Here is a 27,918-nt window from a genome sequence, read left to right on the forward strand (position 1 = left end):
TGTTAACAGAGTAATACATGGATTACAAAAGAAAACTGACAGTGACAAGCAACTGCATACAACAGTGAGTCCCTCAATCAGAGCCAAAGTCTATTCAAGCACATTCTACTCGAGAATTCCACCCCCCAGACATCTTCTCACTCTATTTAAAGCCACCTGGCATTTCAAAACGCAATAGGGCCAAAATAGGTGCCTTCAGGAACACCACCAGCCGCCTGGGACTGAAGGGGGGAGGCTTTGGGTGTTAAATATAGCCGCCCACATGTTCCTTTGCCAGCAGAGAAGGACCCCTCCCTAATTGACAGTGTCTGAAAAACGTGTTTTGGAAAAAGGGGTGGGCTTTGGCATAAGGTGTGGGGGAGTGGGAGTGGTGCAGCAGTATGAAAGAGCTTGAATGGTCGAAGCTGGGTAAAATAGAGGGAGAATTGCTGTGTCGACGACAGTGAGTTGTGTCTGTCCATAAATGCAGTGGTTGCTCTGAGAGGAGCCGCTGAGCCACATGAGGGGAGAACAGAACCAGAGCTGTGGTCTTTGACTTAGGTCTTTAATGCTAGTTGGAGCTAATATGCCCAGTTGAAGAGCACAGCTAAGAGGGGGGACGGAAATAGCCCCCTTCACTAGAGCAGCCAGGTCCTCTAAAAACAGCCTGTTGCTTCTAGGCAGAGGCACTCAATAGTACATCTAGAATACTCTAATGTCTGCTGTTTGGGGCCACTATGTATTTGTGCTACATATTTGTGCAGTAGGTTTGTCGAACTACGTTGCAGTGCAATAAATATCTATATTATACGGATATCTATATTATACGGACGGGTTAGGCAACTGAATGATGCATTGATGTCTTGAAATTCCGATAGTATGAAGATCTGAGACACTGTGTAATGTCTTCTCTAAACTCAGGCCTTTAAACAGAATAAAGAGATCTCTGTAAACTAATAAGATATGTGAGGTGATAGAGATGCACTTGACCGTAGTCAACTTGAGGCATTGTGGAGCATGACCTGCAGCTCAGCATTTGTAACGCTTTAGGGACCTCTAGTGGCAGCGAATGTCGACCACGACAATAGAAGATGGCAGGGATTTCTCTCCGCAAACTCCCTCAATATTGAATAGTGTTTATATTATGGACATATACGATTTTCTTATCAAGTAGAAATCAAAGAATATTTGATATATTTGGAACAGAGTACACATTGGAACAGACAACGAATGGATGAGTGAATAGGAATTTGAAGCTGCCAGCTGTCCCTGCCAAATGCCTCACAGGTTAGCCACACCGGCATGTCAACTTTCTCAAGCTGTTCAATTCTTGGTGACAGGATTAAGTGAGTTCACGCACCTGTCCTCTCCTGCCCCAGTAAGTCAATAGGGACAGCACCACAATAAAACGCCGAGAGCACTACAGAATATGGGAGGCATTAATTATGAAATATATTGCAAATAAACATGTAATTTATAACAACAACAAAAAGAAGATAGCAATCACTAGAGCCAGACAAAACCAGTGTTCTTATCATTAACTTTATATCAGTAATCAGTAAAAGCGTTCATGTTTTCTATCAATATCAGGATTTATTTTAAATCATTTAAATTCTTTATGTGCTTCAGAAATATCTCCACTTGCAGATAATATTTGCCAACTAACAATAATAAATAACATCTCTCGCTTCTTTGAAATGCATCTCTACTGATATGAACCCCGTCCCCCAGTGATCTCTGTTCTCTTTATGGTGAAGCTCCAGCAGCAGGGTGACAGGGTCTGAGTCTTGCTTCGTCTTCCTAGGCAGACGGTCATGGTTGACATCAGAGCAGGGCTACGGTGTGATGGATTCAGGCGACTGGGTCAGCCACCATATGCCCAGCTAATCCAATCCAGGTGGTCCTGTCTCGTCCTATTAGAAAGCTGTGTACGGCCTCCACCGGGGAACCAATACCATTCATCACCACGAAAGACCTGACCAGGGATCAGGGGGGAAAGTCATACCAACTGATCTGCAAATTAGAGTCAGATTAGAGTCAATCTGACTGGGAAACTACAGTATCCTTTGCTGTGTTTGGTTGGGATGTCCAGCAATGTCAACAACTGATACAAGAACAGTGCTTTGGACTACTTGAACTTGAAAGAGCAGCCATTGTACATGATCTGATATAGGTTAGTAAATAACATTGAGAGACTTTGTCAAAATGGCAGACAAAGTAAGTTTATGGTTTGGCGTTAGAGTTTCTACTGGCTAGTTTCTCGTAATCCTCCACAACATTCTCCAATGGTGACCTTTGACCCTTGATGGGGGTTACACAGAATAACACAGAGATCATTGTGAAGTCAGTCATTTCATTAGTAGTCACCCCAGCTATTGGATTTGCTAACTCAAATCCAATCACTTAATTCAGACTTGTTGTGCCCTCGTCAAGGCCTTTGAACACATAACCGTGTCCTACCCGTAGTTAACATAAGGTATCACTGACGCTGAAACTCATTCATTATCTTGCCAGCAATGATAATTATTTTTAGTGCTTCTCCTTTTTAGATATTAAATAATTCCATGAGTCTTTGGATAAAACATTTACATTTGTTCCAACATACTATTGATCCAGGTCTGTTTTTTTCCCTGAGTGCTATTATATATGGAGTGAAAAAAACTAAAGACTAAACACAAGCTTAGAAAAATGTCAAATCCTAAACAGCTGCTTGGGGGTTCAGTCAAACTCTCCTCCCACACACTCTCCTGCCACAACAACACAGCTCAGCTTCTTCCACCAAGTCTCAAAGAGACTTTTAATCTTATCCGGGGTCTTCTTCCTCAGGCTCTGCCTCTGCTGGAGCTGCTGAACGTTCTCCACCGGGCTGGATGCTGGCCAAGATGGCCTGGTCAAACACCTCCTTCAGGTTCTTCTGGGTCAGACCCGAGCACTCTACGAAGGACACGGCCCGATATCCTGTGCCAGCTGCTGGGCCTCCTCGGTGCCCATGGGCCGCTCCTGATTCCTGGCCAGCTGGACCAGCACCTGGACGTCTTCCCTCAGGTCCAGATGTGTCCCCATCAGGGCATATTGATTATTACACCTTTTATTTTTTACATTTGACCTTTATTTAACTAGGCAAGTCAGTTAAGAACAAATTCTTATTTTCAATGACAGCCTAGGAACAGTGGCTTAACTGCCCATTCAGGGGCAGAACGACAGATTTGTCCCTTGTCGGCACGGGGATTTGAACTTGCAACCTTCCGGTTACTAGTCCAACGCTCTAGCCCTGCCGCCCCACACCTATCCAATCCTTTCAGATCTACAAAGGTGCCTATTAAGGAGTAGGGGAAGAGTTGGATTTGGAATTGGGCATGAGTTAGGAAGAGCAAGGTCTGTGAGAGTTGTCCAAAAGGGGGCGATAAAAGCACAGAGAGCCAGAGAGAACGTAAGAAGGTATAGATTCTGGGGGCACGGACAGGAACCTCCCACAGGGGGCGATATAAATCTGTGGATCAAGGGGGAGGCAACGACTATGAGAGATATTCTGCCAGGGGGTGATAACTACTGACACAGGATCAGAGAGGGGAGGGAGTGCAGGGGAATCCCTATAGGGGGCAACCAAGACACGAGGTAGAATGTGGAGGCAACCTATGTTGGGATAAGTGAAGCTGTGGAATCTAAACAACTACTACAACTACTGACCACTGATAGAGAACGGCTTACATTATTAATAGTGTCCTCCTCCATCCCCCATTTCTATCATTTTGAGCAGAACATGAGAAGGAAGAATAATGTGTTAGCTCTACCACTACAATAGAATATCCTGGTTAACGTGTCTATAGGTTACTAACACTCATTTAGTGTTGGATTCAAAAACAAAACTTTGACTCACCTGGCCAGCCATATCACAGAGTTGCAGTCTCACAGGTTTTCCGTCCACCACAACCATAGCTGAGAAGAAGAAGAGTGTACACATATGTTATTAATGGTGACAGCAGTAAGACACCTGTTCAACGTCTACCTGTCATAGCACTATGCATCAGGGAGGTTTACTTTGCACCATCAAACGATATCAAATTGTACCCCATTATTGATTCAGAGAGATCTAAAATAATACACACACACAAAAGCCACAAACAAAACAAGAAAACATGTATAAAATGCAACATTTGGGCAAATCAATTCATGAGTAAAACCTGTGACAAATGCGGCCAAATTAACAATTAATCACGTTTTCGGGTTTTCTGATTTCTCTCACAACTTACCTGCAAAGTTGTCGAAAGCTGTTGGAATGTATTCTGTCGGATAACCATTTGTGGTGTAGCTGACGATAAGACTTGTCTTCCCCACAGCTCCATCTCCGACGAGGACGCAGTTCACCTTGCGCTCAGGTACGGAGACGGATCCGACTCCTATATCTTGTGGAAGCATTGTGCCGTTGAATAACTGGCCTAATTCACGAGGAATAACGCTTCAATAAAGCCAGAGCCGTCTGGATCTTTGCACCTTGAAATCCCACATGTTGGGTTCACTTCCCAAAGTGTATCGAACCAGCACGCACCTGAATGTCAGTTTCTGTCAGTAAGTCATAGAAATTTAGAGAAATAACTATTTGGGTAAGCTACAGCTAAACTCGTGTAGTATACTGTAAACGCAAGACTGCCTTTAAATGTATCCACGCCCCATGGTCTCTTGATTGGCATCCTCTGCATTTGGTGTGTTAATAGTTGTAAGAGGCTTACTGCGCGCCACATGAGGTGCGGTGCGTGTCCCAGGGCTTTCAAAGTGAAACAAACGAAGATTATTTGAAACTCTGATCCCATGTAGTAAATAATGTGATCCACTTGGTCATTTACACAAGTAAATATGGTGAATATCTAGACCAATGTAGGTCTACACATTTTTGTTTATCTCATTTTTAAGGATATGGTCTTCTGAATGTTTTCTTTTGTTTCGATCAATTTTAGCAACAACATAAGAAGAATGTGCAGCCCGTCAAACCAAACAAGTTTTTTTTTATATATTTATCTCTAACAAAGTTGCATTATCCTTACATGAAGTAAATGAGGACTCCCACATCCGTTTTAACCACAACACAGGCATAACGCAATATAGTGCCCTCTTGGTAGACATTAGGCCTAGCAGAATGGCAGGGCTGTTGAATCATGACTGGAGTATTAGCTGTACAGTTGATAGAAAATGTTGATTTCTATCACTAGACTATTTATATGCTATTCAAAGTTGAACACATTTCTTAATGAACAGAACATTGCATGTAGAGCCACAGCAGAAGTGAGTGGGAGTGAGAGTGTGCACAGAGCAGCAGTGAGGAGTGAGATCAAGTGGGAGTACAGGGAATGATATACTGATTTACAAAATCCTGTAAAGTAAGAACTATAGTAGGTAGAAAATCCATTATCATACTATTATATTACAGTTGTAGAGGAAGCCCTTGTTATTCATTTCCACAATATACATGTATATGGTGACGGGCATCTCAGGGCTTCATTGTCTACCCGTGCCAGTGATATTTGAACTCTTTATTCAAAGAAGATTCCTAAAATACGCCAATCAGAGTCGTGGGATCTTTAACCAGGCGATGACTTTGTTTCATTGATAGGATTAACGAAGAGTCGTGGCGAAAAGACAAAAGGTAGTGTCACACAACAAGGACTGATGACCAGCCAGCACCCCACTTCTACTAGATGGTACTATAAACCTATCCTCTGTGAACACCATCGTCAAAGCCACTATTCTACCCATGGACAAACAATCTTCCCAAAGACCCACAAGCTGATAGACTAGACACCTAATCAGAACCTTCAGGAGCACCAGGCGTCCTTTTAAAGTTTGCAAAGCTGGCAAATATATTTACTCAATTTTAGGGATTGGGATTAAGGGGCTCTGGGGCTCTTCCCCCCCCAACCCCCTCCCTCCTTCCTGCCGTCCTTTCCTATCTTTATCCCTCCCTCGTGCTCTACTCTCTCTCTTTTTGATGGGATCAGTTGAGCGACGCATTCTCTCCCTCTCTCCTTTTCGCTCCTTCTCTCTCTGTATCCCTCGGGGACCGGGCGCTCGGACTCTATAGTTATGGGCCGCGGCCATCTGTCAGCGTGAGGCGTTCACGCAGCCACCAGAAGGCCACAACATGTGTGACTTAAATGAAAAATCCAACTTTCCCAGGACAGGCCTGACCCCGGCAGCCGTAACCCCCCCCAGCACCATCTCCATCCCCATCACCCAACCTGCCCCATCTCCATCTCCATCACCCAACCTGCCCCATCTCCATCCTCAGCCAGCTATCCCAGCCCCGGCCCCACCCTCCCAAGAAATACTGTCTGCATGTGAATCAGTGAATTAGAGCCCCACCCCTCCTCCTCCCCTGTATGGTGAATGGTAATGACTGTGCAACGTGCAGAGGGGGAACCTTCTTACACACAATGATGGATTTCCACCTTAGCAGCTGATGTTCCCAGGGTCGGTCGGGTAGGGTGGGCTACTAGAATGGGTGGGTGGGTGGGGGGGGAGAGGAGGAGGATGGAGGGTGTGTCTTAATATTCCTGGTGGTGTGAGAGCTAGGGATCAGCTGATTGGTAAAATTGATTCCAAAGGAAGAGGGGGCATGAGTGTAGGATAGAGGGTATAGTGGTTGCGGGGGAGGGGGGTGTTGGTTGTCTGTGCCTGTGCTGCAGGATCTCGGGGGACAATGGGGCCAGTGCAGGGGTGGGGGGGGTGGGGGGGGGATGTCACACGCTTTTGCTTTGTGGCTCGGTCAACAGGCGTGTGCCACGGTGTTGTCTCGACTCCCGCGCCTGCTGTCCCCCCCAGCTCCGGGGACGGGGGAGAGGGCCATGAGAACCAGCCCTGGGTCTTTAATGAGGGGCGTGCTGGTTTTTTATTATCAAAGATGGACAAGGCATCATTAGAATCACCATTAGAACTCCATACAATGGGGGGGGGGGGGGGGGACAAACTCCCTGAGCTATGGATGGGAATATCATACACAGATGCCTAAATGCTTATACGAGCATGATTGGAGATCTGCTGTACTTTATATTACGTTCACGTTTAAGCTATATAACATCTAATCTTGTAGTGAGGAAGACTCACGGTACATAATTTAGGGTTTGCGATACGCTTTAGTACTTTTGTTTTCATTGTTTCTTCACCAGCTGTTAGTCCTAAATCAGAGGATGCTTTTTGGGATACACACCTCCCTTCCAAAATACAGTTTTGACTGAAAGGAAATGTTCTGTGCTTTTCTCAAGGGTTGTAATGGTTACTTTACAAACAAACTGAAATGTTTTCCTTCATCATTTCACTCCATTTCACTCCAATGAGCGCAACGAGACAACAGCCAATACAGCCCTATAGTTCAGTACAGCTTCCAGAAACCACTTTAAAGCATTGTTTAATTGATTATCTCATGATGTAATAACATCCCAATCATGACTCATCTGTCTTTAGACACTCCATTGTATTCACCACAGTGAGAGAATCGATATCACTTGAGGTTATTATGTCATACACCACAACCCACATGGTAGTTTGTCATCATTAACGTTTAGCCAAAAAACATGTTGTGGCCCTGCAGCCCTTCTATGTGTCCCTCCAAGTCCTTTATTTAATGGGCTCTGCTGGCCTGGCCAGTGTGACCAGAGAGAGAAGCATTGTCATAGTGGAGACTGTGACGCTACAGAGGTGGCAGCTGGCATCCCAGCTTGCAGGCCCATCTCCTCACAAAGGAGGGCCTTTCCCCTGGGGGCAGTGATTTAGGACAGGGGTCTCCGGACAGACCCTGGAGGGAACCCCTTATGAAGAGGACACTGCTTCTAAACCGGCCCCCCTCCTTCACCACACACCCTTCTATAGCCCCCCTGCTGGTTTCCACACCACGTAGCCTAGCTTACCCTCACCTCCCTCCACCTTCCACCCAAGCTCCACTCCTCCCTCTTGGGACAGAGGCTAATGGTCGTGGTGCAGCAGGGATGGGGCTGGAGCATTCCTGAGGTGTAGCGCTCCCGCTAGCTAGCTAGCCACACACAATGGGGACGACAAGACAACAGGTGTGTGTGGATCCTCTGTCCAGCAGCAGCTGAGGGATAGGGACAGGGCTATTATCCCTATTATCTAGGGCTGCCAGTGGGATTTCAGGCTACTTTTGCCGCTCATCCTCATAGAACAAAACCCTCCTCTGTCTTTAACCTGCTCCTGCCCTGTTCCTTGTTGTTCCCATCAGCCTCCTCTACTGAACCACAACTAACACCTGCCTGCTGCTGCCCCTGGCTTGGCCACTCCAGAATTACCCAAACGGCCACTTAGGAGATCAGCATGATGAACTAGGCTGAATACAGCTCCATTGCTTCTCTCTGTATGCTTTTCTATTCATGTCTCTAAAACATGGGAAAATCAAACGCCTTGGTGTTACTACTTCAACTTCCAACAACAACAAGAAACTCTCTATAGCCCATTTAATACATGATACATGCTACAAACCCCCCATCTCTCAAATGAACAGTCTTAGAACAGATTGTTTGGCCTGGCCACATGATATTGCTTGTGACAATGCCTCTAACAGAGCGTGTGTCCTGGGGGGATCGGGGGTATTTGGTTACCACACCCTTGGTCTATCCCATTGTGATTGGTCCGGGTCCCCGAGAGGTTGAAAGGGACATGTGTGCATATGTGGGCTGACAACGCAGGTGCCTACATCTGTTCATGGCTGGGCAGATGTCGTGGAGAGAGATAGAGAGCGACGGGAGAAATAGAGAGAGAGGTGTCACTTTCCCATTCACAAGGTCTCTCTATTCATAGACTGTGGCAGACAATTTCATTCAGATTGCACTGGTTCAGAATTGAGAAAGAGTTAAAAAATCTTGGAGGCACTACAAATAAATGATCGGTTTAAACGAAACTATGGCCATACTTCCCACATAGTTTTTCATAAGCAATAAAGATCATGCCTGGGGTAATTCCTATTAGAACTAAACTAGAACGATACAATGATTGATCAGCCCATATTTCCATGTCATGTGGTTGGAGTTATCAACACTAAAGAGTTGGAGGGATCAAAAACGACTTTCTACTTCATGTACTTCACTTCACTATATCTGTATTGATTATGCACTGATTCTATCACATATCACCATGAGTATTTGTTGTGTGTGGATATGTGTCATACAAATGATCAGATGTTGAATTATCGATTTATGCATAGGGGCAGCATATGTTGTGATGCGCCAACACATGGGCGTTACCCGGGGGAACGTGGCAGATGTGTTTTGATAAACATTGGCACGCGACAGGCCACTGCTCCTTGAAAAACGTCGACGCCTTCTCCTCCCCCTCTCTCTCCTCTGTCCCTCTCCCTCTCCCTCTTTCTCTCTCTGTCCCACACACTCTCACACATCCCACTCGCGCCACACACACGCGCGGGAGCGCCTTCAGGGGCCAACGCGTAATTACTGCGGTACTCTTCCCCAAATTTAAGCCCAGCACGTCCTCAGCCACAACATATGCAAATGTGACAGCAGCACGACTAGGGGGCACCCATGGCTTGGCCTGTGCCCCCCTTCAAGCAGCTGGCCATAGTAATCTGATCTGGACACAAAGGCCGCGCTGCTCCTGCAGGTAAACAGGCGGGTCAGAAAGGATGGAAATTGAGAGAACCGCGACCAGGGAAGATGAGTTGCTGTTATTAGGCCTATCTCAGCCCTGATAAGACAAATATAAAGTTGACCTTCAGTCGCCAATCTTTGTGCTGAAAAATGACCATGCAAAGTTTTATTTTCAGGAGGCAGAAGCTATAGCCTGGATGAGGGTTTGGAAAATAAAATGCCGATTTTGGTCGAACCGATAAGTAGTGAATCGTGTCAACAGTCTGAATGCTCAGAAATAATCAATAATAAGTCGATTGATCACTTGGTAACAGTCACCAAACCCCCCATTCCAGCTAATCATCTTCTCCACACCACTTCATATGATCGATATCGTGTGATGCGCGTAGTGTTTACGTTCCCACGAGCTACCATGTGGTGTCTACTCTTCGGGGACGAAAACTTCTGGCTTCCCCTCGCCATATGGCCCAGCATAGCCATACCGTTACAGGTTCTTTAACATGCTTCCAGTTCAATGTAGACAGAGCCAGCCAGTGGACACTGGCGTATAGACCCGTGCGCTTGAGGGAAGCTAGGGAGGAGGGAGGAGGGAGGGGGAGGAGGAAAAAAACGACGTTTGGGTAGTGGCAGATGGCTTGTAAGGGTCTGGCCGCGTCTGAAGGCGTGTCTCCCTTCACGGAGAATCCCCAAGGGCTACCCGTGCATTCAGAATCAATGAAAATGGAAGCGCAGAGAATGGATGAATAGTCAGACCTCGAGTCACCCTTTTTGTTAGCAGCAGCTACTGGTGGGCAGGAGTTAAACTACAACAGCCCCCTACAGTAGCACTTTAGTTAAACAGTCACCCCCGTAGCCATCATTTTTTGGAAAGGAATTAAGGTAGGAAAGTAGAGAAGGTGGCATTTTGCCAAACTCAAGTCTGAGTGGGTTGGGCAGCACACGAATAAAAATATGTATGCGGAGGGAAGTTCTTATGGGTGCCTATAGGGGTGGGTTTTGTGCAATAGAGAAAGCAGTTTCTCATGTATAACTACTGCGCAGTTTATTTGCCCAAAGTGTTCCATAATGAAAAATGTTGGCCAATGGTTAGATGCATCATGCTGTTTCTGGGTCATGGCCACCATATTTGACCATGGCCACCAAAACGGAACGAACTTTACTATAAAAGTTATTCGGAGAATTTAATGAAAAAAACTACGCCCTTTCTACTGTGAAATAAATGTGAAGGATTTGCGTAATCGCAGCACAGCTCATCACAAACAAAACCGATGTATTCGTTCTGTCTATGGGCTGTTTGTGTTGTCAATAGGGATAGAAAACAGGTACAACAACAACTCTGGCTGTTCGATAAAAGGGAATTTAAACAAGCCCGAACCTCGACTTGCATATCTTAGCAGTGACGCAATGTATCTGTGCATGGTAACTATGGACCTCAGGCCATGCCTATTATCCAAAAGAAAATCGCACTTATAATGAACGACCTAATTAAGAGAGACCCCTATACCCAACCCCCCATTCTGCCTCCCTTTACAAAAAAGTAGGCCTACTTGAATAACAGTCTGCCCTAAGTTTCGTTCAATAAAAAAAACACAGAAAGAGAGCATTCATTACATATGCGAGCAAAGAGGGAAAAGTCAAATATATATTTGACCTCCTGTTTGAGTTTTGTTCAGGAAGGGGCTCGTTCTTCTAAATGTTGGGTACATTGTAATTGTGTGAGGATAGCGGCGCGCGCCCAAGGAAGCTCCGCTCACTATATATTAAGGGGAGAGCAGGTGCTGCGGAATTACCATACAGCTGAGCGCACAGAGAGGGAGAGGGAGAGCAAACTTATTCCTTCAGCACACAATAACAAAGTGCCCTCAGGACGGCCACGCGGATGTCTCTCTACTTCTCTCTCTCTCTCTCTCTCTCTCTCTCTCTCTCTCTCTCTCTCTCTCACACACACACACACACACACACACACACACACACACACACACACCTTTTCTTCTCTCCACAGGATGAAAAAAGGAAAAGTGAATGAAAAACTCTGTGCCCATACAAATGTTTTTTTTCTAGTTTACCTCACCACACACCCTTGCCAGAGAATGTTTTCATTACTCCATCCTTAATTCAAAGCATTCGATTTTCCCACAACTAGAAATGCCAAAATGTTTGTAGAGGGTGGAGTTATGCTGCACAATCAACTGAGTCAGGGTTTGACAAATACACTACGCATGGCACGCCACATATTTAGGCTTTTTCAGACCTCTCCCTGAAAATGTTAACATAAATGTTGTTTTCTTTCCTAACATAAAAATATACAATTTAACTACCCCATCTATATTCATAAATAAGCTTAAATACCAAGTGTAGGCAGACTTGTACAATACATTACTGTGAAATACTGATATATAGTTATAACTGAAATCTGGATTAAATCATTTGGCCATCCTGTTTTGTTATTATGTGCTACATTTTTCAATCTCTAATGTTGTGGAAAGTGAGTCATTCTAGGACAGGTTGATGAGACAGTCTCGTGCAGTTTGCTGGAATACTTTGACATTCCTCCATTTTCCATTTTCTGACCCAATACTAGCTTGTGATTTGAGACGATAGGGCTTGGAGAGGTATCCATTGTGATCCCCTGAGCCAGATTGGGGGGGGGGGGGGGGGCTCGTTTGCATCTTATTACCCTAGCATGCGCCGGCCCATATAAAACTGGCGGCAGGCGGCCTTCACTCAAGACAGACGCACAATTCATGTTGAGGAAAGAAGGAAGAAGGTGGCGGGGAAGTATGTTGGATCAGTGACAAATCTTTCCTTGGGATAGACCACGTCACACAAAAGCAATTTCCTACATTTGTTGCCCTCTTCGTTTCAACAGGGAACGAACTGTGTCAATTATAATTAGAATATTATTATTTTTTGAGTGGGATTATCGCATTGTAACGGAATTTTGAGGACAGTTCAGGGCAGTTCCAATATCTATTTTGGATTATCTTTTTGTTTCTTGGACATGAATGAAATCGGCGTGGCTGACACCAGAAACTGAAGAGAAGACCTCGTAAGAGAAGAAACGTGCTCAATGATTAATTCACAGAACATGATTTGAAAGGAGGCATATTGAGCTTAAATTGAGCTGAGTCGCTCCAAGACTTTTTCCTATTTATTTATTTGTATTTATTTAATATGGGGCGCGCTATTCTTCTGACAGTTGCGGTTATGTTCGTCTTGATATGCAAGGTAAGACAACTACATAACACAATTACCGTACTATTCAATTGATAACAATTTCAAGATTTTACATCACATAGCCTATGTTAATGATTGTGTAATAAATACAATTATTTCAACAGGGTTTTTGCTCAGGAGTTTTCGAACTGAAGTTGCAGGAGTTTTTGAACAAGAAAGGGGTTCAGGGCAACATGAACTGCTGCAAGGGAGGCTTGACGTCAGTTTATCAGCAACAGTGTGAATGTAAAACGTTTTTCAGAATCTGTCTGAAACATTATCAGCCAAACGCATCACCAGAGCCACCTTGTAACTACGGCGGCGCTATAACGCCTGTTCTTGGATCAAACTCTTTCCAAATTCCGGAAGCCATGTCTGACAGTTCATTCACCAATCCCATCAGAATTAACTTCGGTTTCACATGGCCGGTGAGTACTCTGCCTTGGGTTAATTAATGAACAAGTAATTCATATAAACCTCTAGTCAAGAGGTCTTTAAAAATCCGTGCGTACAAATTGGTTAATTTATATAGAGTGGTCTATTAATGACTACACGTATATATAAACATGTTACACATCTCTTTCCCCATCTCCGTTGGCCACCTGTCTTATGATGCTATTTGTTTATGTCCTCAGGGGACGTTCTCGCTGATCATTGAAGCTCTGCACACCGACTCCAAAGACGATCTTTCGATAGGTAGGATCAAAATACACTGCCGTACACTTGTTTGGCTTTACGTGGTGTGATCTAATCAAGGATAACTTACATTTACACACATTTAGCTAAAGTTCCGTTCTTATTTCCATCTGCAGAAAACCCAGACCGTGTTATCAGCACAATGACCACTCAGAGACATCTGACGGTGGGAGATGACTGGTCTCAGGACTTGCATACTGGAGGAAGAACCGAGTTGAAGTACTCCTACCGCTTTGTTTGTGATGAGCACTACTATGGCGATGGCTGCTCGGTCTTCTGCCGCCCACGAGACGATGCCTTCGGCCACTTCACCTGTGGAGAGCGCGGAGAGATTGTCTGTGACGCTGGGTGGAAAGGCCATTACTGCACAGAACGTAAGTGAAACTTGGTGTTCAGGTGTTTTTGGGGAAATATTTGACCAAAGATGATATAACATTGTTATTCATGTTTTACGTATAGACACTTTTTGGGTCATGTCAAATAACATTATTATGGTAGATGAATATACGTTACTTTTTATGTTAGGTGGCGTGGCTATAAACATCTAAAAATTGAGGCAACTTGAACGAAAACACCACGCTCCCACAAACACGACCACTTTATTTATTCAAATCGAGCGGAGGAAAGTTTTCGGAATAATCTCACGCGTGCCACAAATTTACATGCTACGTCCGATTCGTTACTCTTGGAGTTGGTTGGCCGCTGATTGGCTGAGGCGGGTGATGTATTGTTTGAAGTGGGCAGCTGCGGGGAGAGAGTAGACAATGGAGCAGCTGTCACGCACTGGCAACATACTCACCAGCTGTCCACTCTTATCTGCCCCAATCCGAGACATTAAGGGGAGTTGTGTGCACAGAATGAATAAAAGAGTTTTGACCCACAGCGATGAAAAAAGGGGCCTGTACTGAAAGAGAGAGAGCGAGAGAGAGACTTTGCTGTGCGCACCCTCCCATTGTCTCTATGCACTATGTTAAGCGGAATATTCTTTCACCATGATAAGGAGAGTGTTTTTAAAAATTTTATAAAACAGCTAATGGGTTTAGTTGCCCCCGTTTTTAATGAATTTGTTCAGATTTAAGCAATACATTTTTTTTTGCTCAAAGCCAAACTAAACAAAGAGCATATGTGTTTATATCCTTTGTAGCTCTCTGCCTTCCAGGATGTGACGACGAACACGGCTTCTGTGAGAAGCCTGGGGAGTGCAAGTAAGTTAGAGAAAAGACAACTAGGATTTCCACCTATTAAAACACTTCCTCAAATTAATATTTTCAGAACAAATCTGTGACATAAAGAGAAACTTGAGTGGGTTTCTAACCAATGTGTTGTAATTATTGTGTGACAGGTGCAGAGTGGGTTTCAAAGGGCGGTACTGTGATGAGTGCATCCGTTACCCAGGCTGCCTCCATGGGACCTGCCAGCAGCCGTGGCAGTGCAACTGTCAGGAGGGGTGGGGAGGCCTCTTCTGTAACCAAGGTGAGTCCCACTGAGAGAGAGAGAGAGAGAGAGGGAGGGGAAAGAGAGGGGGGGGGGAGAGAGAGTTGGTTGGGGATTTAGAGAGATGACACAAACAGAGACAAAGAGATAGTGTTGTGAGAGAAATTGTGAAAAAAGTGTAAGAAAAAAGTGTGAGAGTGGCAGAAAGACATTAGCTGGGCTGCTACTGTTGTTGTTCTGCCATATGTTCCATTGGGACTAATGGACTAATCCACATGTGCTGCTTGTCCTCCTCCAGATCTGAACTACTGCACTCACCACAAGCCCTGTATGAATGGAGCCACTTGTAGCAACACTGGCCAGGGGAGCTACACCTGTTCCTGCAGACCGGGCTTCACTGGGGATGCTTGTGAGATTGAGGTCAACGAATGCACCCTGAACCCCTGTCGAAATGGAGGAAGCTGCACTGTAAGTACTGTACAATTACATCATTGTGTTTCGAATGTACACTCAATTACAACTAGGATCAGGAAGATGTTGGCAATCATGAATAGCCCTGTTGTTGTGATCTAATGCATTTTGGTGGAATGTATTTGTTAACCTTATGTTTCAATCTTTTTCTCAAAGGATATGGAGAACACGCATGCCTGTGCTTGCCCTCCTGGTTTCTACGGCAACACCTGCGAGCTGAGCGCCATGACTTGCGCCGATGGTCCCTGCTTCAACGGAGGCCGCTGTGCCGACAACCCTGATGGCGGATACTTCTGCCAGTGCCCCACTGGCTACGCTGGCTTCAACTGCGAGAAGAAGATTGACCACTGCACCTCCAGCCCATGCTCCAATGGTAAGGGCTAATTGAACAACTTACACAGATGTTGTTTCAGATCTCAATTTATCGACTTTTTAAATTTAAGCTGTTACCTTTCAGACTACAGCCTGCCCCCACACTATTGACCACCCATTAATTCCCAATCGCTCTGCCTCTCACACTAGGTGCCCGCTGTGTGGATCTCGTCAATTCCTACCTGTGCCAGTGTCCTGATGGCTTCACAGGCATGAACTGCGACCACACCGGCAATGAGTGCTCCATCTATCCCTGCCAAAATGGTGGTACATGCCAGGAGGGTCTTGACGGCTACACCTGCATCTGTCCCCCGGGCTACACAGGCCGCAACTGCAGTTCTCCCATAAGCCGCTGCGAGAACAACCCCTGCCACAACAGCGCCACCTGCCACGAGAGGAATAACCGCTACGTGTGCGCCTGCGTGCCTGGTTACGGTGGCCGCAACTGCCAGTTCCTGCTCCCAGACCATGCAGCTATCCGAGGCTCGGAGATCCCCTGGATGGCAGTGGGGTCTGGGACAGCTCTGGTGCTGCTTGTGCTAGCAGGGTGTGCAGTGCTGGTGGGCTGCGTCCGCAACAAGATGCAGCGCGGTAGCCAGGGCGGCACCACCGTCGGCGAAGGCGAGACAATAAACAACCTGACCAATAATTGTCACCGGATTGATAAGGACCTGTCGGTAAGCGTCGTAGGGCTCGGGCCACAGCCAGGCGTCAAGAACATCAACAAGAAAATGGATTTCGGAAGCGATGCCGACGTGGATGGACCATCACCGTCGTGTCGGAGCAGCTACAAGAGCCGCCACCTGCCGGCGGACTATAACCTTGTGCATGAGGTGAAGTACGAGCAGGCGGCCAAAGAGTCGATGCTGAGCCTGGAGGCCTCGGCTTACGAAGAGAAATGCCAAATTCTGGACTCGGGTTTTGAGTATGAGGAGTGCAGAAATAAACGCAGCAAACATTTAAAAAGGTAAAGCACACTCAATAAGATAATAGATGTAATCATATAACATGACAAAATTTGAATGTCAGATGACTAATGTGGATCTTTGTCTATCTTCCACCAGTGACGTATCAGAAACTTCAAGAAATGAAATGAAACTTCCAGAAATGTCTGCATGTGCAGACACCAAGTACAAATCCGTGTTTGTCATGTCAGAGGAGAAGGATGAATGTATAATTGCAACTGAGGTGAGTTTGGGATACTTTTCTTCACTTTTCCTCATTTATAATTGTTTGATAAAGTCACTGCATTTCCCTGAGAGCTTTGTAAACAACAACTAATGCCCATTTTGTTTCTCTCGTCTCCATAGGTGTAACGCAAGCCACCAATTTGCTCTATGGGAGAGTTTTAATACTCCTTTAAATGCTGCTCTAACCCTAGGGGGAGGTGTCCCGCCTTGAGACTGCTGCTGATACTGAGACGTTTAACTGATATTCAGAGTGAGCTGGTTCTCTACTGGAAAATAAGTGCAGGCAGTGGAGGCCTGTGGGATAGGAATCGGTGGGGCAAATCTTTTTTTACCTTTCAAAGCGACCTCAAGCGAAGATTTTTATAACTAAATTGAAAAATGGACAAACCGTCACGATAGAGGTGATGTACGATGTCTTCGGTTTCGGTTGTAACAGAAATGTAGGTTTGAAGTTTTTGCAACATTTGCACCCAGCCCTTTTCTTTAGCCCCACAAGCCGTTGCTGAGCGCATGAACTGCATCAAACGGTGGATGTTTGGCCATACTGGCCTGTCCTTCACAAGGCTGTTAACATGGATTCTGATCCAATCTCTAGACCTGTGAGGACTGTACTACGTATACTATATCACTGTGTAAAACTGAAGTGTGTTGTTTCAAAGCCCTCCGAACCATTTATAACATTGTATTGATTGTTTTTGGAGATGAAAACTTTGTCTTAAAATCTTTTTTTGCTTCGATATGGATTTTGTCCATTTGTAAAAAATAAAAAAATAAAAATAAATTGTATGATTAAAAAAATACGTATGATTTAATTTAATAATTTTGTATTATTTTTCTTTTTTAATTATATTGTATATTTGCTATGTTTGTTATGATTATTTAAGTACATTTTTTAATGCTGATATTTGCAAAGGCACTTCAGGTCAAGGAATTTGTTTTTAAAGAAATGTTATTTAAAGTAAGAGGGATTGTACAACATTTTATTATTGTTACTGCCTCTGCTACTGTTTTTTAATGAATAAATATAATTGAAAGTACAACTTTTTTGTGTGTGACTGTGGTTTGTGAGCCCATGCCTAGCCGTTCTTTGGGTTCTGTGAGGAAAGTTAATCAGTAACATCTGTTGTCTTCCCCTGGCTACCCCATGGTGGGCTATTCTATGCCGATGCTGTTGGTCACTGCCAGGAGTTGAAAGTGTTTCCGTGGAGACCAACGGGGGCTATTCATGAAAAAACAATGTCCCCACGCTAGATGTACTACTCCGATTTCCACTCCGATAGAAAAATGTGATAAATGAAAACTACTGCTTTAAAACATCCTTATATGAAGCAAGAAACAATTAACACTATTGATGAATGTTCAGTCCAGAAAACTGACAAACACCCAGTTAATGTAACTTATCCAAATGTTTTTTTTAATGTTGAATATGCTTTGTAATACATCTACAATCATATTTGATGATATCTGTAGTCAAATTCTTCAAAAATAAGATTTTAGAATTTCCCCATGGAATGACCCATTTACGATTCTTTAACATTTTTCTATTTTCTACACATTTGATTCCTTAGTTGCCTAGCGAATGAAATCATATTTGTTTTTAGCCCAAAAAAGTTGGGACAATAAAGTAACTGTAAATTGTCACCCCTAAGGTTGGCCTCTAAAGGCGGGTATACTATAGCCTGCCTCGTGGCATCATGGGAACAGACTTCAGCAGTAGACAATGATGGAATTGACAATGGGGCCACACAAAAGGCCACCCTTGGGAGAGCCTGTATGTCCCTCGGCATGCTGGGAAAAAAAGAGAATAACAGGAACAGATGTTGTTGAGTAACAGATGCCCTCTGGCCAGAGTTCCGGCACTACCAGCCAGACCTTCAAAGGCTCGATCTGGAAAGAAACAGATTATCTATAGCGTTTAAGAAAAGCAAGCTTTTTATATTGTCTTTCATATAAATTGGTTAGGATCGAAGGGATGTAGACTTAACAGAAAACGGTGAAATTGGTCAACAGTAAAATGTATTACTTGTTTTTAGAATGGGATAAAACCAAACCTAAAACAAAGAAGAGATTCAAAACTATTTTGATAAGAATAAATATGCTTGTTTTACCCCCTATACCTTTTGGTCAAATAAACAACTGTAGGACAACAAGTTGGCTTGTAGCCATAAGACTTTATTTGGAGAAAGAAATGTTTGAAATGTTTAAAATCATGTTTTAAAATTCAATAAAGTCATTGAAGTACGTACATGTAATTTTTTCATAAAAAGTTATATCATGCCTTTTAGCTTTTCCATACATAAAACGTGGTATACATAGCATGATTGGTGCTTTATAAAAACTACTTATTTTCTTATGACATATTTGACTTGCAGTTATACTCAAATTTGCAAAAAAACAACATTTATCACCCCCTTCACTCAAAGAAAGCTAAATAAAAAAGGCAAAACACAGTACATCATTACAATGGGATGCATTCTTCTGACATGGCTTTAAGCACACATAATACAGTACTGTACACAGGTCCTCCTCAGACAAAATGTACAAGAAACATTTTAGTTGCTGAGGATACAAAAATCTCTGGAACAGCCTAATCACCTGTTTGTTCACAAGGGTCAGCCTGAACTATATGCAGCACAGATTTAACTGATCTATAAATCATGTCAACTTCCTATTAACAGGGTTTTAACAGATTCCCATTATAGAGATTAGTGAACAGTGCGTAGCTCAATGAGATCATCATGATCAAGCAGAATGTTTCTTCATTGTGAGGGGACATTTTATGTTAAAAGTTTAAAGTGAGGACCAGAAGGAATCTTAAAGGGGTTTAGCTGGTCTCACTGGCTCAGTTGGCTTTTATGTCTAGTGGGGTCTATATACTGCATATCTAAAATCATCTTTAAGGTGGGAAGTTGAAAAAAACAAAAAACATTCTATGTTCTCCATGATATACATTAGTAATATTAGGGCAAATATATTTTTCTAAAAGCAAATATCTAGGGTAGGACAACATATAAAGCAGAATTAAATTACACAATGTGCAAAAATGTATTGTGCATAGTAATTATTGTCAAATTGTAATAAATATTACCGTGGTACTCAAATCCACTCTGGGTGATTGTATTTCCTCATTATTTATTTAGTTACAATAAAAACATTTTAAAGCATTAAATGAAGCCGTTGGAGAAAAAAGTTATAGTTCTCAGCAACAAACCTTCCCATTCATTGGCAAGCGCACCAAAAGCACATATACAGTTGAAGTCGGAAGTTTACATACACTTAGGTTGGAGTCATTAAAACTTGTTTTTCAACCACTCCACAAATTTTGGTGAATAAACTATAGCTCTGGCAAATCGGTTATGACAAATGCACAAATGCTTTGTGCATGACACAAGTAATTTTTCCAACAGTTGTTTATAGACAGATTATTTCATTTATAATTCAGTGTATCACAATTCCAGTGGGTCAGAAGTTTACATACACTAAGTTGACTGTGCCTTTAAACTGCTTGGAACATTCCAGAAAATTATGTTATGGCTTTAGAAGCTTCTGATAGGCAAATTGAAATAATTTGAGTCAATTGGAGGTGTACCTGTGGAAATATGTTAAGGCCTACCTTCAAACTCAGTGCCTCTTTGCTTGACATCATGGGAAAATCAAAAGAAATCAGCCAAGAACTCAGAAAAAAAATTGTAGTACTCCACAAGTCTGGTTCATCCTTGGGAGCAATTTCGAAATGCCTGAAGGTACCACGTTCATCTGTACAAACAATAGTACGCAAGTATAAACACCATGGGACCATGCAGCCGTCATACCGCTCAAGAAGGAGACGCATTCTGTCTCCTGGAGATGAACGGAATTTGGTGCAAAAAGTGCAAATCAATCCCAGAACAACAGCAAAGGACCGTGTGAAGATGCTGGAGGAAACAGGTACAAAAGTATCTATATCCACAGTAAAACGAGTTCTATATCGACATAACCTGAAAGGCCGCTCAGCAAGGAAGAAGCCACTGCTCCAAAACCGCCACAAAAAAGACAGACTACGGTTTGCAACTGCACATGGGGACAAAGATCGTACTTTTGTCCTCTGGTCTGACGAAACAAAAATAGAACTGTTTGGCCATAATGACCATTGTTATGTTTGGAGGAAAAAGGGGGAGGCTTGCAAGCCGAAGAAAACTATCCCAACCGTGAAGCACGGGGGTGGCAGCATCATGTTGTGAGGGGTGCTTTGCTGCAGGAGGGACTGGTGCACTTCACAAAATAGATGGCATCATGAGAGAGGAAAATTATGTGAATATATTGAAGCAATATCTCAAGACATCAGTCAGGAAGTTAAAGCTTGGTCACAAATGGGTCTTCCAAATGGACAATGACCCCAAGCATACTTCCAAAGTTGGGGCAAAATGGCTTAAGGACCACAAAGTCAAGGTATTGGAGTGGCCATCACAAAGCCCTGACCTCAATCCTATAGAACATTTGTGGGCAGAACTGAAAAAGCGTGTGCGAGCAAGGAGGCCTACAAACCTGACTCGGTTACACCAGCTCTGTCAAGAGGAATGGGCCAAATTTCACCCAACTTATTGTGGGAAGCTTGTGGAAGGCTACCTGAGACGTTTGACCCAAGTTGACCCAAATAATTTAAAGGCAATGATACCAAATACTAATTGAGTGTATGTAAACTTCTGACCCACTGGGAATGTGATGAAAGAAATAAAAGCTGAAATAAATCATTCTCTCTTACTATTATTCTGACATTTCACATTCTTAAAATAAAGTGGTGATCCTAACTGACCTAAGACAGAATTTTTACAAGGATTAAATGTCAGGAATTGTGAAAAACTAAGTTTAAATGTATTTGGCTAAGGTGTATGTAAACTTCCGACTTCAACTATTAATAACCCCACATACACACGGATTAAAAAGCCGGATAAAAGTACAGATTTTCTCATTTATCCCAAAAAGTGTCACTTAAAGTTGAAAGATCCTTTTAAACTTTTTAAAATTAATTACCTTATTGTTTTCGTCATTAATAAATCACAAATGAGCGACAAATAAACTCGACAATGTAAAGGAATATTATGTAAAGAAAAATTGTACGGTTCTAAAAGGAAGGGATTTCAGGTAGCTTTAGTTCCCACTGTTTTGCTGTTTGAAGTAGCTATTAAACATGTGTAGCATAATGCCTGTCTTTGGACCGCCGAGGTATTCTTTGAGGTGTGTAAAACATGCTGAAACGTTTGTCACATATCAAAATAAAAGTTGTGTCCTTAATTTATTTCCTGTCTCTTCCCTGTTTCGAGGTATATGATCCTGGGCCGTCCAGTGCCTCCTGCATGTAATAGTCTTCCTATGTCGTCTTGATGTATGATGGTAACTCTCATAGATTCATTCGCTCTTTTCTTCATCGGTTCATCACCCTGCACTCTTTTTCTAGCCTATTTTGCTTTCTCTCTCCCTCCCCCTTTTCTGTCTCTCGCTTTCTTAGCCCTCCTACATTTCCTCCCTTCAATCTCCTGCAATTAGTCTCTAACAGCTTTCTCTCTCTCCCTTGTCCTCTCCTTTTCTTCCCCAATCCCAAACCAGTTATCTCCCCCCTTTTCCATTATTGGCAACTTCCTCTTGCATATCTGCAAGGGCTTCATAGGTGTGAGTAATATGGCACAAGCCCCATCCAGCCTCCAATAGGTCTAGATGGAGCATCCACCATGTTGCTCATACCTAGCAATCCTCTCAGATCAGAAAAGGGCTCCAGGATAGGGGTGACGGATCAGTTTGGAATTGGGCCCTCCTCTCCCTCTAGGAGGGCGGCCCGTGGCTGGGCATGTTGGCCATGGTGCCGCCCATCCCAGCTGAGCCGCACATGCCCGAGGGCCCTGCCAGGGCTGGAGGGCTGTGTTTAGGGGTCTGCTGGAGGCCCTGTCCTTGCCCTTGGCCCTGGGTGGCCCCATGGTGGGTGTGTTGCAGGGCGTGGCGCTCCAGCAGGGTGCGGTGGGTGAATGCCCGGTGGCACACGGTGCACTGGAAGGTGCGCTCTGCCCGGTGCGTGCGCATGTGCACGTTGAGTGAGCTCTTCTGTGTGAAGCGCTTGCCGCACACAGAGCACTGGAAGGCGCGCACGCCCGTGTGCACCACCATGTGCTTGAGGAGGTAGTCGCGCAGGGAGAAGGAGCGCCAGCAGATGCTGCACTGATGAGGCTTTTGACCTGAGGCACACACAACAGAAAATAGGATATGTTAGTATGACATAGGTATCACAGTAGGACTATCTGTTATGTGGCGTTTTAACATGTGTATACAACAATCATGAACAGTAAATGTTTTGAAGGAAGTGATAGTAACTAGTATATATAGAAAGTGGTGGCCTACCGGAGTGTATGAACATGTGCTTGCTGTAGTTCTTCCTGGAACGTAACGATTTCCCACAGTGAGTGCAGTCGAAGGACGTCTCAGATCCCTGGGAGGAAGGTGAGGGGCCTGGTGTGCCACAGGTTGACAGAACAGGGGTCATTGGTGTCGGGGGCAGAGCCTGTTGGCTGTGCTCCGTTCCTGCCATGCTGTCAATAACCATCGGTCCGCCCACAAAGAATGAGGCTGATGGCTGTGATTGGCTGACTGGGTACTGAAAAAGTAGCTGAAAGGGAAAAAGGAATTTAAATAATGGCCACCAACAACTTTCATGATTCAAGTTGACTATTTTAAAAGAGTTTACATTTGTAACTGACCTGGTTGTTGATGGACTGTGAGGAGGTAGGGGGAGACAGTGGCTTGTTTCCTCTTCCTCTGGGGTTGAAGGACATGGCCTGAGCCGGCTCGTTCTGGGGCCAGAAAGCCTCAGGGGAGAAAACTCCAGCCTCATCATAGAATACACCCTCCTGTAAGACAGAGAGACAAAATTAACTTATGAGTATTACCTCATTTAATTGACCCTAATACATAACCATGAAAAGTCTCTAAAACTGTGATAATGATAAAAGAATGACTATAGACACTTTTATCCAAAGCAATTTACAGATTCAGAACATCCAGCCCATATGGGTTTTGAACCCACAACCCTGGTGTTTTATGCCAGCACCATGCTCCAACATCAGGTTACTGTCTAGAACAAGACAAGACTCACCTGGCCGAAGGTTGCCATGGATTCCTGTGTGCCCTGCCCTTCAACTCGTCTTTCCTCCTCCAAGCCGAAGACCCCTCCATCTGGTTCCTGCACTCCTTCATCCTTCACCACCACTTCCTCTCCTACAAGAACCTAAGAGAAGGTAAAGAAAAATATATAGTCAATTAGAGTATTGAGCCAAAAATTGGTGCTTCAAACTGTGGTGTATGGTCAGGAATGTGAAGACAGTAAAAAGAGAATTATAAACCGGGTTGTTCGAGCCCTGAATGCTGATTGGCTGAAAGCCGTGGTATATCAGACCATATACCATGGGTATGACAAAAAAATACTTGTTTACTGTTCTAATTATGTTGGAAACCAGTTCATAATAGCAATAAGGCACCTTGGGGGTTTGTAATATATGGCCAATATACCACGGCTAAGGGATGTATCCAGGCACTATGCGTTACATCGTGCATAAGAACAGCCCTTAGCTGTGGACTATTGGCCATATACCACACCCCCTTATTGCTTACATATCATTTTCTCAATGTATAAATGAAGAAAACAAGGTACTTTTTAGAAACTAAAAGGGTTTGAAGAACCCTTTTTGATTCCAGGTGGAACCCTTTTGGGTTACATGTTCCCCTTTGAACCAAAAAAGGGTTTTTACCTGGAACCAAAAATGGCTCTCCTATGTGGACAGCCGAAGAACCTTTTTGGAACCGTTTTTTCTGAGAGTATACAGAATTGGCTTAGGTATAATGTAACAACAACTGAAAAGAGGTGCTAGCTGGCACTACATCCAAGACTTAACATGTTTAATGACCCATGGAAGGGGTGTTCACTGTTTAATCAGTCCATGGAACATTATCTAGGAGGACAGCCTAATATAAGACTTCTGGACAGCAACTTCCTTTCAATTATGTTTATTGCTGACACGTTCAGATCTATAGCTTAATTCCAGCAATGACACAATGAGGGTAATTGCCATCTAGAAATCCTGCTTTATTCACTTTAGGATGTCTGGCTGCATATCTGCCTGCTTTGCAACTGTAACCATGGGGATGTTACCTGAAGCCTGAGTGGCTGCCTCTGCTTGCGGCTGTGTCCTCCTGCCCCTCTGTCCCTGTCCAAGTCTCTCCCTCTGTGATGTCCATCCATCTCCTCCGCCTCGCAGTATCTGTCCATCCCCACAAGCTCCTCCGAGAGGTCAGCCGCATTGCTGCGGATACTGTCCCGGCCAATGCTGTCCACGCTGCTGACACCAGAGCTGCAGCCGACCGAGAGATTCCCTGAGCTTCCGCCATTTGCGCCGTTAGCGGTTGCCGCTAGCAGGTCTCTCAGCTTGTACCTCATATCCTGAGTGCAACTTGAGTTCTTCATGAGGACTCCGCCGGCCCCTGAGCTCAGCCCGTCAGCCCCACAGAGGACCCCGGGGCTGCCCATGTCAGCTAGAGCCATCAGCCCCACTGGGTTAGCCTGCCCAAGGGCGCCTCCTGGGCCACTCTCACTAACATTAACGATCAAGTTAGATCCGCCCAGTCCTGTGACCATGTTGCTCGCTCCACAGTCCCCTAAGGCAAAGTTCGAGAAGCTCTGGTAACCCCCACCACCGGTGACTCCGCCACCACCACCAATACAACCACCACCGCTGTCCCTACCTTTACCCCCTCCCCGCTCCTCCTGCTTGGGCAGGACCCCAACTGTCATCCCCCCTCCACCTCCACCCCCACTTGCTGCGGCTGCTGCCGCAGCAGCAACCTTCCTCTGGGAGATGATCTGGGTGCACTCGTCGATGACCGTCTTAATCTGCAGGATGCTGGCGGCGGTGAGGATGCAGAGAGCCTGTGACTGCACCACCACTAGCGAGCCGCTGTACATAAAATCCACCAGCTGCTTCACCGTCTCAGCGGGGACCAGCGGCGGCACCGAGATCTCAGAGTGGCCCAGCAGCAGCTTGTCCTGGAAGAAGGGGCTGCCAGCGGCCAGCACGCAGGCATGGGCACGCAGCGAGGCGTCGTGGATGCGCACCGTCACATCGCAGAAGAGGCCCTCACGCCGCTGAGTCCGTAAAGCCTCCAGAACAGACTGGCTGGAGTTGTGCAGGTGGATGTAGTGCACAGTCTCCGTGCCCGCAGCCATGGCCTGAGGGACAGGGTGGGTGGGGAGGTGATGCCGGGAGAGTGTCTGTCGGCTCTGAATCAGCTTGAAGGGGAGGGAAGTGGGTACGAAGCATGGGCCACTGCGGGCCGGGTGCCTCCCCTTAAACACTCATCAGGCTCCTTAGAGGTAATGAAGTTGTATCCACTGTGTCTGCAGGTATAATAGAATGTGTGAGGTTAACTGAGTGAGGACCCTGCTTTGGTCAGTGGGTTTCCTTGGAAGTCATGCAGGGCTCCCCTAACCATGCAGTCTGTCACCTCAAGCTCTCAGTGCAACCCTGCTGGAAGAAAATATAAAATTGTGTTCAACAGAGTATTGTATGTGCTGTAACATAATATAACTGGTCTAGCTAAATCCTTACAGTATTTTGTTTTTATCTCACAGGTACAAAATTACATTTAATAGGAAATAATTAGCAGGTGGCTGTGGCCTGTACTAAATGACCACAGGTAATATGCCTGACTGACCATGACAAGTGATTTATAAGGGCGGGAATAAGTGGGCGCGTGGGGCAGACAACAGCCCATATGCTAATCATTTTTTGGAAGAATTATCTGCATAGCTAACTAAAGCCCTTTTTGTGTAGTTGAGTGACAGTGGAAAGAGCGGTATGTGTGAATTGCAATAATGTCGATGATATAAATGTAATGCATCATGATATTATATTTTGTAAGACATAGCTATGTCAATAGGCCTATTTCAGACACAAATATCTATGCAACCAGACAGGCAAATAACTGTCAAAATGTCACAGTAAATGCTACCATATGCTAGCTAGATATCAAGCTAATGTTATGTAGGTTGACGTTCTTCTTTACGAATTCAGTCTCGTGAACACACAAACGTATTCGGTGTGCATTTGCATGAACAACTACGAGCATGTGGTTTGTAGAAATTTATTGACATTACAATAAATTATAATAACCAAAGCAGACACCTACCAGGGTCCAATTAGCATGGCTAACTTGACTAGCTGGCCACTGGTTGAAAATGGCAAGCTAGCTACAAACTAACGTTACCGTTAGCTAGCTAGCTTCCTGGCTAGCAGTCTTCTTGCATTGGTCTTCGACCTATTTAATATTCGTCTATCGACAATTATTCTACCTTATTTACATATCTGCAGTGTGTAGCGATAATAATAAGCGTATATTAATATGCATGCCTTTCTGTAAACAAATATATAACAGCTAGAATTAGCGCGTATTCCTCCAATATTTCTGCTGCAAGTACAGTGCCAGTGACTGCACAGACTTTCTGCAGAATCACACACAGATCTGTATGCATATGGATGGTTAGCTACATGTAGTGCATAATTGTAATGCATTAGCTCAGCGATTCTCAACTGGTTGGTTGTGACGGAGGTTTTGAATGGTTCGCGAGTGTCTTGAGTGAAAAATAAATATTATTATTTGATTATTTGTCAATTAAAAATGCTCCAGTCTGAACTTAAACTACTAAAACCCAGGTAGAACGTGTGTAGAAATGATAATGAACCTATATGTTTTAATAATTTAACATCTGAACTATTTTTCAATCACAGTATTCTCAATGTAGTTATTAGCAGCGCTATGTAGTTGATTTAGACGTCTCAAATCAGTGAGAGTTTAACATTCTTCATCAAGAATATGGGCAACATGGAATGATTGACGATGGAAAAATGTGGGACTGTTGTTCCCAGGTGATAATTGGTACATTT

At 44.3% G+C, this 27,918-nt stretch overlaps 2 protein-coding genes and 1 pseudogene across 3 annotated transcripts; 1 reads left to right on the forward strand and 2 right to left on the reverse strand.

Moving 5' to 3' along the window:
- Window positions 1-1,505: 1,505 nt before the first annotated feature.
- On the reverse strand, window positions 1,506-4,638 carry LOC115142511 (rho-related GTP-binding protein RhoU-like; annotated as a pseudogene).
- Window positions 4,639-12,334: 7,696 nt separating this feature from the next.
- LOC115142482 (delta-like protein A) lies at window positions 12,335-18,000 on the forward strand. The gene is made up of 11 exons (XM_029681986.2): window positions 12,335-12,809; window positions 12,923-13,225; window positions 13,433-13,493; window positions 13,610-13,867; window positions 14,638-14,698; window positions 14,836-14,966; window positions 15,226-15,395; window positions 15,555-15,771; window positions 15,921-16,737; window positions 16,835-16,958; window positions 17,081-18,000. Exons 1-11 carry the CDS (start codon window positions 12,756-12,758, stop codon window positions 17,084-17,086), a joined length of 2,202 nt encoding a protein of 733 aa, XP_029537846.2. The 5' UTR covers window positions 12,335-12,755; the 3' UTR covers window positions 17,087-18,000.
- A 1,111-nt stretch (window positions 18,001-19,111) lies between these two features.
- On the reverse strand, window positions 19,112-27,482 carry LOC115103543 (zinc finger and BTB domain-containing protein 45-like). Of its 2 annotated transcripts, none has more exons than XM_029624379.2 (6): window positions 27,164-27,482; window positions 25,131-26,499; window positions 24,078-24,209; window positions 23,683-23,832; window positions 23,327-23,591; window positions 19,112-23,163 (listed from the first exon to the last, which is right to left on the reverse strand). In XM_029624379.2, exons 2-6 carry the CDS (start codon window positions 26,199-26,201, stop codon window positions 22,757-22,759), a joined length of 2,025 nt encoding a protein of 674 aa, XP_029480239.1. In that variant the 5' UTR covers window positions 26,202-26,499; window positions 27,164-27,482; the 3' UTR covers window positions 19,112-22,756. The 2 variants fall into 2 exon arrangements, with proteins under 2 accessions (XP_029480239.1, XP_029480240.1); XM_029624380.2 differs by having other exon boundaries at window positions 25,131-26,502.
- Window positions 27,483-27,918: the final 436 nt, after the last annotated feature.

Source organism: Oncorhynchus nerka, linkage group LG21 (assembly GCF_034236695.1).
Source record: "Oncorhynchus nerka isolate Pitt River linkage group LG21, Oner_Uvic_2.0, whole genome shotgun sequence".
Classification (NCBI taxonomy): Eukaryota; Metazoa; Chordata; class Actinopteri; order Salmoniformes; family Salmonidae; genus Oncorhynchus; species Oncorhynchus nerka.

Coding starts and splice junctions, on each gene's coding strand:
- LOC115142482 (XM_029681986.2), top strand. CDS start 12,756: ATGGGGCGCGCTATTCTTCTGACAGTTGCGGTTATGTTCGTCTTGATA. Junction 14,967..15,225: donor AGGCCTCTTCTGTAACCAAG/GTGAGTCCCACT, acceptor GTCCTCCTCCAG/ATCTGAACTACTGCACTCAC. Junction 16,738..16,834: donor CGCAGCAAACATTTAAAAAG/GTAAAGCACACT, acceptor ATCTTCCACCAG/TGACGTATCAGAAACTTCAA.
- LOC115103543 (XM_029624379.2), bottom strand. CDS start 26,201: ATGGCTGCGGGCACGGAGACTGTGCACTACATCCACCTGCACAACTCC. Junction 23,833..24,077: donor CCATGGCAACCTTCGGCCAG/GTGAGTCTTGTC, acceptor TCTGTCTTACAG/GAGGGTGTATTCTATGATGA. Junction 23,164..23,326: donor GCACATGTTCATACACTCCG/GTAGGCCACCAC, acceptor TGTGTGCCTCAG/GTCAAAAGCCTCATCAGTGC.